General features: G+C 37.4%; 1 protein-coding gene across 1 annotated transcript; it reads left to right on the top strand.

Annotated features, from left to right (window-relative positions):
- Window positions 1-620: 620 nt before the first annotated feature.
- On the top strand, window positions 621-11116 carry LOC121738460 (transcription initiation factor TFIID subunit 4). The gene is made up of 10 exons (XM_042130519.1): window positions 621-1391; window positions 2447-2611; window positions 3693-3857; window positions 4200-4409; window positions 4756-4899; window positions 8075-8421; window positions 8921-9113; window positions 9457-9630; window positions 9978-10127; window positions 10829-11116. The coding sequence occupies exons 1-10, from the start codon at window positions 1059-1061 to the stop codon at window positions 10955-10957; spliced, it is 2010 nt and encodes a 669-aa protein (XP_041986453.1). The 5' UTR covers window positions 621-1058; the 3' UTR covers window positions 10958-11116.
- The last annotated feature ends 5149 nt before the right edge of the window (window positions 11117-16265 follow it).

The following is a 16265-nucleotide window of genomic DNA, read 5'->3' as shown; positions in this document are numbered from 1 at the left end:
CGCAGCATCAGAAGAGCTGCATGTGCGTTGCCGGCCTTTTAAGAGAGAATAGGGTAATAGGGAAGGGTAGGGAAGGAAAAGGAATAGGGGAGGGTAGGAAAGGAAATAGGGTAGGGGATTGGGCCTCCGGTAAACTCACTCACCCGGCGAAACACAGCGCAAGCGCTGTTTCACGCCGGTTTTCGGTGAGAACGTGGTATTTATTCGGTCGAGCCGGCCCATTTGTGCCGAAGCATGGCTCTCCCAATTCCATCCCATAATTGAGTGTCATGTTCAATATCATACTAACAATTTCTGTCAGATTTTAGAACATGACACTCACACTGACATGTCACTGACACTGTTAATTTTTAACTTTGCGCATGCGCAATGTGTATTGAAAAACGAAACGAACACGCCTTTTTTGTTATTTTTGACATGTGTTTGACAGTTCTCCTTTCTTCTTTTTTATTAATGGCTTTTGCCTTTTACCAATGCGCTTTACAGTGCGCTTCCGTCAATGTCACTCAATAATTTTTTTATGCTAACATTTCTGGGATATGTTTCCGATCGAAATTCGAATCAAAGTCTGTAATCGGCCAACATAAATAAAATGGCGTCAGCAAAATTCATAGAGCGAGTTTTGTCTACAGACGTTGTCGAGACTCGAGAGACGAGAACGCATTTGTACGCGCTCTCGTTAATCAATCAGTGAATTTTATCCACTCGGTGTCGTCATAAAACAACTAGTAAATGCAATTTATAACCAACATAAGGCTACAAGTTGCACTTGTTAAAATAAAAGACAAAAATAAGACAAGGACCAATGTGTTATTTAGTGTAAATTTTAAAGCTCCAAATTCTTTGGATTCTTTTAGTTTACAATTTACATGTTACTCAATCAAACATATCCATTAGTGTTCCTTACGATAGTGAATCTATAAATACATAATCCCATGCTGTGGAAAATCCTAGTTTTAATTGACCATCGTTTCTCGCGCCCGTTAGTTTGTCTTCCGATTCACACATTTAATTAAAAGCAAACGGCGTCTTCACTATCTACGAACAATACGTTTTCAATGCAACCCCCTTTAGTTATTAAGCAGGGGTCGAACGTGAGCCAGGTTGGCATGCAACCTGGCATGGTCACAGTGCCTATGACAGTAAACTCAAGCATGTCGGGTTCAATACCGAACGTGATGACCATCAACAAGCCCGGCGCGCAGAACGTCGTGGTCACATCTCAAAATCTGGGCTCAGGGGCACCTGCTATGATGCCAAATGTTCAGATATTGAATATGAGACCCGGAGCGCCTGGGGCGGTCGCCGCTCAGAAGTCCGTAGCGGCGGTGTCACCTCGAGTGGTCATCGGGACACCACAAGTCGTCGGCACTAGAGCTTCTACACCCGGTGTGAGTCCCTTTACTTACTTGTAAATGTCTCAGGTGTTTAACAAATCAATGATTTCTAACAGTACACTAAATCTAAGAGTTGCCCATACTAAAGTGTGCTTTATCTTGGACCTTTGGAGCTGACCAGTTAAACATACAGCTGTACATAAAATGTAATTATGCATTTTTATTTGAACTTCAAAGTGTTAATTCCTAGTATGGTTAATAAATCACTGTTCACAAAAATAATTAATGAACAGTTAATTGTATTAATGGCTTTTTCATCTTTTAACGCACTATACGAGGGACTAATCTCACAATTGTTTGCAATATTATAATGTATTATCTTGATTACATATGTTTTAAATTATTCATACTACATTTTCAACATATTTGATCAAGATGTGCAATTTAAGTTTCATAAACAATCATCCAATGGGGGCTACTGCTTTCAAATCACTAACTTGTAAAATTATGACGCCAATGTTGTACATTACAATTAATGTGAAGGGCAAAGTATATCTATACTCATATTATTTTCATATCTCACTTTAACGTTTTAACTCCCAAGGGGCCACATGTGGCGGCGAGAACAATAGATTAATTTATATGTTTGTCATATAAAGGCCTTTTTGGCCGCAATCATAAAATTGGTTTGTAATCATAAAATGCAATTCATTTAATTTTTTTTACTTGCAAATTAAAAATAATTATTATTCATGTTTGACATACATAACATATATGCAGATTGCAATAAAATTTCACTAATCTCATCCTATGCTGAATAAAACTATAATAATATCATTGTTATATCTTGTACACTCTCAGTATGCACTAAGTTTAAAATATATGGGTGGGAGATTAATGTCATGTTGCAGTATGTAGGTAGTAAATATCTTGTACAGCTCATTCATGAGAATCTTGCATCAGCATAACATAACTAAAATCTGTCACCATCATTCATACAGTTAACTGTCCCCAACAGTGTCCTTAACAAATGACCTGCTTAGAATCACATTTGAAAGTCAATTTTCCACAAATTGTGACAAAATTTGAAACGAGGCATTCATTTTTAGATAACACTGCAAACACTACAAAGTCTTCAGCAAGGGCAGCAGGGTCATTTGTTGTTAAAGACTGAGAACGGTCAATATCAGCTGTTGCGGGTGGGGCCCGCTCCAGCTACTGGCAATATGACCACACCGCAGGCTCAGACGCTAAGACTGTCCACTGTGCCCGCAGTAAGTAGGATTTCCCAACCTCCTGGATGCTGATATAGATTGACCTAGGTCTAGAATTCAACAAATCATGCATGTAAATTGGTGACGGTGCATGTTGAAGGTAAATTAACCGAGGTATGTATTCTCTGCCGGCTTAGTATAGGGATCTCTTGTCTATTTCTCAAGATGTTGGACATAACAGTCAGAGAACAATAGAATTTTAATATGTGTTAATACATAATAAATGTTATTACAATGAATACAATTTTTCATAGGCAACTTCTGAAGAGTTGTGGACTCATAGAGTTGTGACAAACAAAGGAATCTTTAAAAGCTCGTAAAATATTATAAAATTCACCTCTTCATTGCTCTTTAGCTGTTATTTCCTATGTCTCTTCAGGAAACAAGACAACATATCAGTATACAAAGCAGGCTGGTGACTGTACAATAAATAACTAACCAGCTTAGTATCTAATATGACTATTGAGTGTGTATGTTTCTTTACTCTTAAAAAGTTTTCTACTCTTAAAATCTCATAACTTCATAAGTATTTCTCACTACTCAATAATCATACTTTTGTTGATATTATTTCCAGTAGTTTTATGAATTCAATGTCATGTCATAGGATATTATATTACAAGTGGTATTTTTAACATGTAAGCCATTATAATAGTTTGATATGTAGTAAGAAAGTAAATAGAATTTTTGCAAATACATGTATTTTACAGTATATAAATTAATGATAGCTATTGTAAATGCAATATGAGTAGAAATACTGTTTTGTCGTCAGTTAGTATTGGGATTTAAAATTTAACTGTATTCCGTACACAATAAATCAATACATAATGTCTTACATAACACATAAAGTTCAATTTTAAATGGCTATCGTTTAAAGCAGCGCTGCGTCGCGTGTTTGCTGGCCCTTATGATTATTTCCAATATAAGGTGAAGAGAACAAAAAATGTGACTTTCTACTGTGAATATGCATGGCAAAATGTGGCAAAATTAACAAAACATAGTTGCTTTTTACTAAGCTTTATTAGATTAAATTTATTTCTGCTTGTGAGTGACAGTATACTTAAATATGATGTATTGTATGCAGCATGCCGGTGTGCCAACGGTGTCAACAAGTGTGCCCCCGCAAGGCCACCAAGGCCAGATGCCCGGGCTGCCTCAAGCGCCTGTTGCAACGCCTGTTGTGCCTTCCTCAGTACAAAGTGTTCAAACGGCCATGCCACAGACAATTCAGCCTACTGTATCTACACAGGTACTGTTTTTGTATTATTAATAATAATTGTTTTACACAGGAATTTTCTAGTTAATGTTGGTAATCAAAAAAATAAAATTCCATATTTTTTTACTGATATATTTAAATACAGGGTGTAACAAAACTAAGTGATGATGAAGAATAAAAGTATTATCACTTAGTTTAGTATAAAAGGCAGAAAATTTTCTTTCCTATCGATCTATAAAATTCAACATGGGACTTTTTGGAAAAGAAACCTCTTGTAGGATTAAGATTGGCTATTTAGCCTATTTTTTTTTAATTCAAATGTCATGTTTTTTTTCAAAAATTAGTATTACTTATTTATTTATTTTATCTTCATAGAAACCACTGGACAACACGAAAGAGAAATGTCGCAACTTCCTCGCAAATCTTCTAGACCTGTCAAGTAAAGAACCAAAAAGCGTAGAAAGAAGTGTGAGGAGTCTCATCCAGGAGCTGATTGATGCTCAAGTGGAACCTGAAGAGTTCTGTGACCGCCTCGAGAGACTGTTGAACGCTAGCCCACAACCCTGCCTTATTGGTTTTCTAAAGGTAATATTCACTCCTACTAGCCTTTTGGTCTTTCTCATGAAGTGGCATGATAAGTTTTGAATCCGTATTGAGCTTTTAGAAAACATAGGTTTTTCTTTGACTGTATTGTGTGTAAAGGTCAATTCACATTGCGACGACTCACGAGTCACGTTGCGAGTAAGCCTGTTTAAAAAATGCATCGCATTCCGTCAACGCGTTACGTTGGAGTGTAAAAATACTCTAATTATGAATAAGTTATTAATTTTGAAGGTTTCGTAGCTCAATCTCAGAAGTCGGAACGCTTTATATTTGTTATCTCGAAACACTCGGCAAATTTTATTTATGATCTGTACAAATTGTTCAATAGAAAAGTTTGCCACTGCTGCGTCAGTCGCTTGTGACCAAAGAGCTGGTGATAGAGGGCATCAACCCGCCGTCGGCACACGTGGTCTTCCCAAATATGCCGTCCGGAACACAAAATGTGGTGGCCGCTACCACCAATGTGCAAATGGTAAGTAGATAAAGTCGGTACTTGTAACTTGAGGTCAATTCAGACCGCAACGCGACGTGTAGATGCATTTGACATTTCAGTACTGAATTGTCAGAATTCAATTGCGTGAGACGTCTTGTAAATCTGTTAAATACATACAAATTTAGAAATGCGTATCACTACGCGTCGTGTTATGGTCTGAATTAACCCTTAATGATGCTATGCTCTGACACTAATTATGAAACGACATAAAAAACTGTTTAGCCTTTTCTGTCACTGTGCACATTGGGAAAGTCACACGAGTTGACGAGTCACGACTCACGACTGACCATATCTTCATTACAATATTGTAGTATTTTGTAGTAAGAAAGTTATCGTTTTAAGTGGTATAACTAACGTGCAGACAGAATTTACACGTTTTCGTGGGTATACATTACGCAATCGACAACCACAGAATAATGAAAGAAGTATTTATTTTAAAGTTATCCCCAAATTCGTAATGTTTTTAAAACAATCACAAGGGCGCCCACTCTTTTCCAATATAATCAATAATAATGTCAAGCCTGTATTGTGGTGTGGGTACTGGTGTCTAATGGTGTTATATTTGCTTTCTGAGTAGCAGAACGAAACAATTGACTCCAAATAAATTGTTGCCCTAATACCTTTCTTATCTGTGACTGTGAGTCATTAGCTCCATGACTGCTATTCGGATATTATAAGGATAACAACACAATTAGTGACCTTGGAATTTCAATATTTTTGTTAAGTGTTTTATATAAAATATACTCACAGAAAACTAAGCTAAGCCAAATAAGTATTATGAGTAATCATGTAAGTATTCTCGAATTGCAAAATTCTTTTCGTAGCGGTCATTAAGAGGATACACCAGGGGCGAGAGAAATTGAAAATAGGTATTTGAAAATGTATTGCTGTCTCACCAATCTCAAGTCTCCCACCGCAGAGCGCGATAGAGACAATACGACAAAAGTTCTAATAAAAGAACAGAAAATCTTCGATTCGTTGTCCGCTGATTCCTCCTCCAAAACTCAACCGATTTAAGTACTTTTTTCATTAAGAATTAAAGCAAGGCTTGAGCTGTGTTCCTGTTTTTTTTTTTTTGTATATTTTAGCCAGTTTTGTTTTCTGGGTGTTTGAACACAGAGGAAAATCTTGGCATTTTTTTTGGGTTTTTGGACCTTCTTATTTTTTTTAACAATAAAAATATGAAAAAAAAGAAAACATAGGGACATGCTAATAGCGGCCATAGATATTCAGGAAAAAAATCATAACTCTACCGGCATTATCCAGGGAGGAAACAGGGGAGAGCGTTTGTATGGAAAAACGGCGGTGTGGAATCCTCTTAACACCGTGTCAAAAAACTTCTTATATTTCATCGTTTTATATATAAACCGTCATGACAATGAAGTGACAATAACGTATTTTTCATACTCGATGTGAATTGTGAACTGACTGAGTATTAACTATGAAGTACATAATATTATATTACTTCGAACTCATAAATAGTTAGAGTTTATCATACTAACAGTTATCAAGAGGTTTTTCGATGAATCTATATTTAGTCTGTCTATAGGTATAAGGGTTCACTTTTTTTCTTAAGTTAACAGAATACAGTGCGAATTTTTTTCACATAGCTCCTAGACTAGAAAGGTCAATGGCCGCTGGCTTCACCTTCAACTATTTTCACTACAAAACAAAGAAAGACATGCTGTATAGAGCACAGTATTATGAGTAGGATTTGAGTTTTCGACAGTATCCAAAATCTAATCTTGAGAGGCATTTCAAGATTTGTCTACGGCAAGATATATGCCTCCTAGATGATACGCTTCCCAGGTTGCCCTAGCCTAGGGTCTAGGCTCTAGGGCAATATTTAGCAGTCAACGATATTGTATTTAGTTACCCACGATATAATGATATCGTACCTACAGTGTGTCAACACGTTTTTTTGGCTAAGCGCTTCGGGACAATATTGCAAAAAAGTCTCTTTATTGCGGTTGGTAGCCGTTGGACGTTAATATTATGTCTCTCTCCCTCGTAAAATAAACATTCCACGTTCTATGTCACTACTAGTAACATCAATTTCATGTCAGTATTAACAATATGTTGCGGTCGGCAGCCAATGGACGACGAAGAGAGTCCAACACTAACTACACTATTGCCTCCGGCGGTGATGCCCCTTCCCGCCTCCCCCCAGAAACCGATTAGCGTTGTCCAAGTACAACCGAGTGTGCAGGTTTGTCTCGACACTGGGATATAAGCCTCATCACAATGTCCAATGTTTGGTTCGTCGGTAAAGTCCATTCGCGTAACGCTCGGGCTGTGGTTTTTTGTAAGTTTATTCACTATTTTTGATTGGCTGACGTTATAACTTATAACCAATCAGTAACGTTTAAAAAATACACTGTCAGAAAACCTCAAAACGCAAATGGACGATAGAAAAGAAACAATATTCTATTACACTATTCTGAACAGATTTTTAGGCAGGATTCGATTTACTAAGTTTTATTAAAGTATTACAAGAATTTACGAATTATGATAATAATTATTATGATATGAATATTCGGAAATAATGTTTAGGACAATAAATGGACATTTTGAGATTGGCTAGCAATTCTTATAAATAAATCAATGTTATCCTTATTTATAAGTATTTATGGCCTGTTTCATTCCATTTTTTCAATTCTTTTTAATTATATTATCAGTTCGTCATCCTCGTACGTCCTAGTTTTATTTAAATTTAAATAATGTAATAATAATTATTTTTTATAATTATGTAAATTATAATAATATATATAATAATTATTAATAAATGAAAAATATTTTCGGGTTTATATTAAAATACGATGTGCGAGGATGTTCTTATACGTATAAAGTATTCGAAATTGTTTATAGATATAGCTTCGTAGTTCTTCACTTTGGATTGTATTTTCGGCAGTACTTTGGTTCGCCTCATGTTTATTCAATAGCTATGAAAAATTATATAGACGTTGCTTTTTTATTTCTAAATGTCGTTGGCTGGTCCCGTCACTGTTTTAGTACTAGTTGATGTCAATTTCAAACTTAGTTCAACAGCATGGTCGAATGAAAACAGAAGTTACAATAAATGTTTAGTTAGTGTAGCATGGTCATATTGACCGTCGACGCTTGTCAATATTATTAATTTTGCGCAATTTTTCAGCCGAAAATCCCTGCCAAACCTGGCAGCGCTATAGCCGTGCTGCAAAACATACCGGTGCATGCTAAACTGAATGTGTCGAAGGTGGGAAAGACCATGACGGTGAACAGTAAGGCTGGGTTCAGTAGACCCACGGTGACGTCTGCAGGGTTAGCTACGGTGTTGACCGGCAAGTCCATACTGAAAGAGAAGGAGAAGAAATCAGCCATTAGCTACTCGCAGCCGTTTGCTGATGATAAAATGGCGGGCGATGACGATATCAACGACGTGGCGGCCATGGGTGGAGTTAATTTGGCGGAGGAAAGCCAGAGAATACTCGGCTCAACCGAGCTCATTGGGACACAGATAAGGTTAATATAATGTTGATTCATAGGCAAATGGTGGACCTACATATTTTGGTTGCGTTATGTAAAACCCAGCCGATAGGATCAGGATTAACATTGTTTTGGCGTAAATCTACCAAACCAAATGACAAAGGTCCGCCGTCTGCCTGTCAATTAATTTCTTCAATGGTACCTAATATTGTGGCCTAATCCTTCACTAATTCTTATCAGAAACATCTTTTAAATACAGGAATTATATTTCGATACCCGCGTTGGGAACTCTCATTCCACATAATTTTGCTGATGTGTGTGTTCTCAACTCCTGTTCGACTTGGATTCGATATAATACAATGCGACCATTGGTCAAAGTTGGAGCGCATCTAAGCGTTGACCAATAAACGAACAGACATTTTTAAGAATCTAAGTCGAGCAGAGACTCGAAGAAAACCCTTGCAGCAGCCCCTTTGACTTTCATTCCTTCTTAATAATCTCTTTAGATCCTCCATGCTAATATAACGTTTTTTAGGTCCTGTAAAGACGAGTACCTAGTGCCGATGAGTCTGATGCAGGCACGGATCAAGGCTGCCGCTGTCAGACACGGCCTAGAGGAGCCCTCCCCAGAAGTGGCGGGTATAGTCAGCCACGCGGTACACGAACGATTAAAAACGATTGTAGAGAAACTAGCTGTGGTGGCACAGCATAGGATTGACATGATCAAGGTAATTTATCCCTTTTAAATTTATAATGTTTGAGACCTTTAAAAATATTTGTGCTGAAACATGTGGCTGTCAATGCCAAAAGATTTTACCAACATATAAAAGACAGAAACCTGAATTATCTTAAATGTAAACTGAGAATATTAATGTAAATTATGCTGCTAATCTTAGGTACCTTTTTAACACGCTTTTTTTCCTACAGTCGTTTTAACACAGCCAATTTTTATGACTTGTTGCATTTATGCAGTCAAATACTGATGTATATTTAAGACAGCCTTGCTTTACATTATACCTTTGAGTTTGAATGATTTATTTATGGCGAATAAATCCTAGTATTGTTTCGCAGACGGATCCGCGTTACGAAGTGACACAAGATGTGAAGGGGCAGATAAAGTTTCTGGAAGAGTTGGATCGCGTTGACAAGAAGAGACGCGAAGACTCCGAGAGGGAAATATTGCTGCGTGCTGCTAAGTCGCGCTCCAAGAACGAAGATCCGGAACAAGCGAAGCTGAAGGCTAAGGTGTGTACATATTATGTGTGATAGGGAAGGTCAAAGTGTGGATAGGAATGATTCTATCTTTTCTTAAAATAGAGAATTTTGAGTGTCAACAGAAATGTGACTTTACTTAAAAATAAAGTTTCGATGGCTTAATTTCTTGTTACCGTGTGTTTTGTTACGAAAAAAGACGTAAAATCAATGACATTGTGATGCGATGCTAATTCGCTTTATTAAATTATTACCTAATTAAAAACTTTATAATTTCCGTCTTTTTTTTTTGTTTTTCTCGCAGGACATGTAGGACGATTCTAAAAACATATTTTGTTTCGAATTTTGTTATAAAATAAGTAATTTTTTAATCACAACAGGCAAAGGAGATGCAACGCGCTGAATTGGAGGAGCTTCGTCAGCGAGAGGCCAATCTCACGGCGCTACAGGCCATAGGGCCGCGCAAGAAGCCGCGTATTGACGGGCCGGCAGAGGCCGCTAGCTCCGGCAACTACAGCGCTGGCGGATTTGTAAGTATAGTCATAACACGAGACGTGATTATAGGCAGACTAGACAGAACTAAGGAGCACCTCGACTTCAAACACACGGGCGACACGAGAGTTATGCGCGACTGTCACTTTCAACATATTTGACAATGCTGAGTAACGCATAATTAGTACGGCGCGCGCCGGCCGCCGTGCAATATGAGTTATACTTATGACATTCTACGTCAAACGTATAAACGAAATTTATTCGCCGTTACTCGTTAGTTCTGTTTACTCTGCTAAGGGTCAGGAGGACTTGTCAGAACAGTGTTCCGCAAACTTTTTGTATTCAAGGTACAGCGTGTACAGGGGTTCGTTCCCAATTCTTATTTCTTTCTAGTTTCATCGATCGTCCTGAGATGTTGCCTTTTACCAAACTAATAACTACAGCTCAGGCAATTTAAGTAGAGTTGTTACGATATGTCATGAGACGACACATAACTACAGCTCAGGAGGATTGTAATTAGCTATACTTACCCGAAAGTTTAAAACGAGGCAATACCACATCTTAGAGAGACTAAGATGTGGTATTGCCTCGCTTTAAACTTTCGGGTTTTCTAAAATCCGTGCCACGTTTTAAGACCTCTCTACGCTGGCCGACAAATGAACAGGACTTTCATGAATTTTCCGCTTTCATCATGGTTTTGTCTAATTTTGGTCCCGTATAACATTTGTTTCGTTTCCAGTCCGGTCGCAGTCAGCTAGCTCTCCGCACGCGTCTCAAACGCATCAACCTCCGAGACATGATATTCCTGATGGAGCAGGAGAGAGACACAGCACACTCCTCTCTTCTCTACCGCAGTTATCTAAAATGATTTTAAACACGCGCGCACGGCGTACACATAGTTGACCTAACAACGACATATTTTGATGACGTTATACGTAGGCCGATTCCGCTAAATAATCGACAACCAGTGCAGCCTCGATAGTAGTATTTTAATTTTATTGTCTCTTTACAATGATACTATACACCACTCGGGCTAACTTGTCGCTAGCGGTCATTGACTCCCTGTCAAAAACTTGTAATTTTCCATATAAAACCATGATTGACAATATCTGACACTTCATTGTCAATCGCGGTTTATTTGGAAAATGACAAGTTTTTGACAGGGAGTCAATTACCGCTAGAGACAAGTTAACCCGAGTGGAGTATAAAATGATATGAGGTTCTTAAAGTGTCATGCCAATGTCAATCGCGTTCTGATTCTGTTTGATACAATCTCGATTGGATCGAAGCTGTGTTATTGTTGGTTTATAGTAGCATAATCGGTGTACTGATTTCACACAGTCAGTAAAATGACAAGACTGAAAAAGTTTTGACTTTATGTGGTCAGCTATATAAGGCAATAGTGACACTGTTGCTGTATATAGCTGACAACATCTTTTCAACCTGGTACATTAATCCAGTCTATAATCAGATAAAGAAGAAGGAAATTTGTCCACTGTCCTATTGCTATTGGTCTCTTTCACTTGCGCACGAGTTAAAGAGACACAAGAGTATAAGAGACACGTAGCTATAGTTCTATGTACGACTTTTGATGTGTTTTGCGAGCTTACTTGATGAAGTTGATGTCGTTTTACTGACTGAAAAAATAATCAAATATTTGAAATAATATATAAAGTAGTATAAGTGGACGTACTGCTAATTTATACCAAAACATTGCTTTCAGTAGGTAAATATTTGTAACAATTTTATGCACCTTATAGGAGTGAGCATACTGAGACGGGCCGTGCCGGGGCTCATCGCAAAAATCCGCTGCGCCCCGACACAGTGTGATATACGCGCATCCGCTTCCATACAAATTGTATGGAGGCGGATTTTTGCGATGAGCCCCGGCACGCTGAGCCCCGGCACGGCCCGTCTAAGTGTGCTCACTCCTTAAGTGTGCATTTGATCAAACAATAAATGATATAATCCCTCTTACTAATAAAAATATTTCTACAATTGATACGCCCCAATGTTTTGTATCTAATACATGGTGAAACTCCATAAGCTAAGACTAAACATTGTAGCTTATTCATTGTGTAACTTTTTTCGTTAGCAAGGTGGTTAGAGTAACGCTACGTTACGTTACGATTAATTCATGATTAAAATTTTGGTTAAAATGAAACTAAGTAAGCTTTTCATTATATAATGCAGCAGATCTTATGAAACCGCAGGCTGCCAATATAAACTATAGAAAAAGGAAATAAATGTTATAAAATTAAATCTTAGAAAGTGATATGGTTCTTAGAAGGATTTAGCATAAATAAATTGTGATATATATAGTCGCATAGAAGTTTCGTGATTCGTCATATCTGTAATAATGTTTGTTTGGACGGGTTATTGCTTGCGTTTTAAGTTTTTTATCGATGCATTATAAAAGATTAATAAATAGTTAAAAAAACCTCTTTGTTAGAGCCCCCGCAGACTGCAGACTTTCTATCGACCGATAGTTTGGTCGTGTTTGGGCTGTTAGCGCGTACACTACGATTCGGATTTCTGCCGAGTCGGCCTATCAGATAATAAATAATCGGCGTCGTGTGCGCGCGTGGAACAGACAGTTTGCCGTTAGTTAAGATTGAAGGCAATCGTATAGACTATAGCCCATCAAACTTAATTATCGGCCGACACGGTATCGTTGTAATATGCGCACTTCCATATACAAGGCTTCATACTGAGCAAGAGCCAAACTTAACCGATTCAGTGCGGATGACACGGGAGCCGTGTCATACATGTTTTTAACGTGTGGCGTATGACACGTGAGCCGTGTCATTTAGAAAGCGATTGTATCTCCCTCAAATTACACTTTAGAAGGTTTCTACTCCGAACAAAACCGTCTTAATTTTCCACGTAAAACCAGCCTATAGGCCTCGTTTCTGAATATTCTATGAATTGAAAAAGTAGGGGCTTCTTTTTTAGCCCGGCCGTACGCCCACCGGACCCCCGCTGGAACGCACACTGTTCATACATTTTGTTGTGGACCCTGCATGCTATCAGAATTCTGACGTGTCAAAATGTATTTTTTAAAATCGTTTCACAAACAGCGGAGTAATCGTTGAACACACAAAAAATATATCCACAGCCGAACGCTTAACCTCCTCCTTTTTGGAAGTCGGTTAAAAAAATCTTAACAACGAACTTCTTTAAATTTATCTACGAACGAATAATTTATATCGGAAACCCAGATCTATTTAGTATACTCATTTTTCTAACTTTGAAACCTACAAAAGGTTTGCAACACCTGAATAAAAAAATCGCTTACCTGCCATTTTCAGGTTAAAACTTAGTAAAACTACTCGAAATCAACTCAATACAACGTAGCCTTCCGATAACATCAATGGTTTGGGTTCAATTAAATAAATTAAGTTAATAAACACGTAAATACCAAGAAAAACAATAAACCTTTCTGAACGTGGCGGGTGACACGGTAGCCGTGTCATCTACTTCTATAGCGTATGACACGGCTCACGTATCACGAGAAAATTGTATGCCGCCACGACTGAAAGTCTTCAAAAACAAGCGCCGCATTGAATCGGTTAAACTATCGGCCGATATAAAAGTTTGCAGTCTGCGGGGCTATTAAGGCCCAGTAAAATACAACAATATTTAACCAGCCAGTTCTTGCTTTCTTATTTAAATCTCTTAATTATCCATACCACAATCGCAGGCAATAACTTATAATAAACAAATAAGCTTGCAATAACAACCATAAAATAAAGAATTGTGTTTATAGACAAAATACTACTATAATATACTATAATACTTTTTTTTATTATATACTATAATACTTTTTTTAATGTGGCCAGTGTTTACTAACGAAATCGGTTAAAAAGGAATGGACCATAATAATAACAATTTGAAGAATTGGTATTGGAAAAATGTGTTAATATGAAGAGACTGTAATAATATTCTGTAACTTTTAAGCATTACTGTATGATGTTTGTCATTCATATTATGAATTTTTGATTTGTGAAAAATGATTGAATTTTTTCATACTTATTTATCGAACAATGCCAATGGTGTTGGTGTAAGTGACAATTGGTTTCTTTATTCTTTTTCTTGGACAAGGCCAAGCACTATAAAGGTTGCTTGGTCTATTTTGATTAAGTAGTTTTAAATATTAAAAATCTTTTGTCAGAAAGAAAGAAGGCTTCCTTAACCTTGGACCATGATGTGCCATGCTTGCGAAGTTGTCTTCAGCTTTAGACATTGATAATGGGCAATCGTAGACGAATATGCCCCTCTACACGTACAATTCTGCCCAGCTAAGCGCAAATGCGGTATCTTAGTGAAAGTGAGTTTTGAGAAAATTGAGGTTTTGTAATATAGATTTCTGACAAAACTGAGATAGAGAAAACATTCATAAGGGTTTTTTATAATATTATACATATAAAAAGATACTGCCATTTGGATCACTTCATTGGATGCGTATTTCTAAGTTATCCGATGCCTACCTAGGTATATTCCTACATTTTTTGTATTTTTGAGATACCGCTTTTGCGCTTAGCAGAGCAGAGTTGCTTGTATTGGTCCATCATGTTCTGACGTGGGGAGGCTGCATGAGGCTAGGCGTAAGTAGGAGAACTCCGTAATGCAAACTGGTTATCCCCATTTTTGATAAGACAGTGCGTTGAAGAATTTGATGCAGCTTGCGATTTATAGACGGCACAGTATAAAATATATCATGCAGTGTAACTTACAGTTTACACCCGTATTCTTAGTCATTTCCTCGAGGTTTCCGCCACTCCACTTAACCTCAATCCTCAAAAATGATGTCATTACTTTTACAAAACGTCCTCGACTTATGGTGTTCCCATAACCGAGGCGAAAATAAACTTTCAAATGACGAAGTTTTGTAGAACAAACGATTTGAGGATTAAGGTTGAGTCGCCCTAGGCGGTTCCTAGACGTTCAATTTTATTGCCTAATATTATGCAATACTATTGGCTGTTAAAGTTAATATTGGACAGTTTGAGCTAGTTTAATTTTTATTGCACCATTATTGTATCAATATAATTGTAGGTTTAGGGGCCGCCTTAAAGCTATCTGCAATGACACTAAAGTGTGCAGTGCGCTATCGCCTATCTTGACGATCGAAATAAAACATGGACTACTGTATATTATTTATATTACTGTGCAGTCAGTAATTTGGTTCAAACATATTCGACAAAACCTTGTATAGTTTTGCTCACCATAGCCTTGTTATTATAGGATTTACGTTTACCATGAAATAATATGTTTTTGGGTGTAAGTGCCTTATCACAATGGCGATTAGCGAGCGATTTGAAAGCGACGCGACTGCGCAGCACACACGCCGCAATTGCGTGGCGTGCACGTCGCGACAGCGCAGCGTCGTCGCGGCGTGGCGTAGACGCCAATTTGTACACTCGTCTACACAGATTATTATTATATATAGTAGACTCGTCTAGGGAGTGATGTCAGAATCCATTTTGCTGCTGAGTGTCCAAAACGCCGAAGGCAAGCTGCATGCACGCCGCGCAATCGCGGCGTGTGCGCTGCGCTGTCGCGTCGCTTTCAAATCGCTCGCTAATCGCCAGTGTGATAAGGCCCTAAGCTTCATTGTGACACATTGTTTTTTTTAACTGTAAATATTGTTCTTTGTTGCAAAGTAAATTATAAATAAGTAGTAAGTTTGTTTAAATTGTGTACCAAAGCTCTGGTATAGCATTCCAAGGATAAAGATTAAAACGATTTTTTATGTAATAACAACAATAGTTAACATTATGTATTTTGTTAAGGACGCTATCACAAAAATTATTATAAAATTAACAGGTCAGTACGAATATCGACGTTAAGTTCATTAAAATAACATTCAATATCAGCGCGCCTTGTACAGTGGCGGTTACGATGCTCGCCGCGTTCTTGATAGGGCGAAAATGTATGAAGGAGAGCGTTTCTTATTTTTCTTATAAATGGAAATGTTATTTATTTTTATATAAAATATTTAGCTATTCGTGCAGGGGACTAAATAAACAACATTTTTTGTACATATATTTATTTTCCTTAGTTCAGTGTATTTAGCTATAATGGTACCTAATCAAACCCCATTTTTTATTCTTTTGCGATTATTGTGACGGTTAAGACGTATTTATGTGAAAATTTTGTATGCGGCTATAAAA

The sequence above is a fragment of the Aricia agestis genome, chromosome Z (assembly GCF_905147365.1).
Source record: "Aricia agestis chromosome Z, ilAriAges1.1, whole genome shotgun sequence".
NCBI classification, from domain to species: Eukaryota; Metazoa; Arthropoda; class Insecta; order Lepidoptera; family Lycaenidae; genus Aricia; species Aricia agestis.
The sequence above is the reverse complement of the archived record's forward strand: the minus strand, read 5'-3'. Positions and strand labels throughout refer to the sequence as shown.

Excerpts from the sequence above, each read along its gene's own strand:
- LOC121738460 (XM_042130519.1), top strand. The coding sequence starts at position 1,059 with ATGCAACCCCCTTTAGTTATTAAGCAGGGGTCGAACGTGAGCCAGGTT. Across the intron at positions 4,410-4,755 it reads GCCTTATTGGTTTTCTAAAG|AAAAGTTTGCCACTGCTGCG; the intron begins GTAATATTCACT and ends ATTGTTCAATAG. Across the intron at positions 8,422-8,920 it reads CTCATTGGGACACAGATAAG|GTCCTGTAAAGACGAGTACC; the intron begins GTTAATATAATG and ends AACGTTTTTTAG.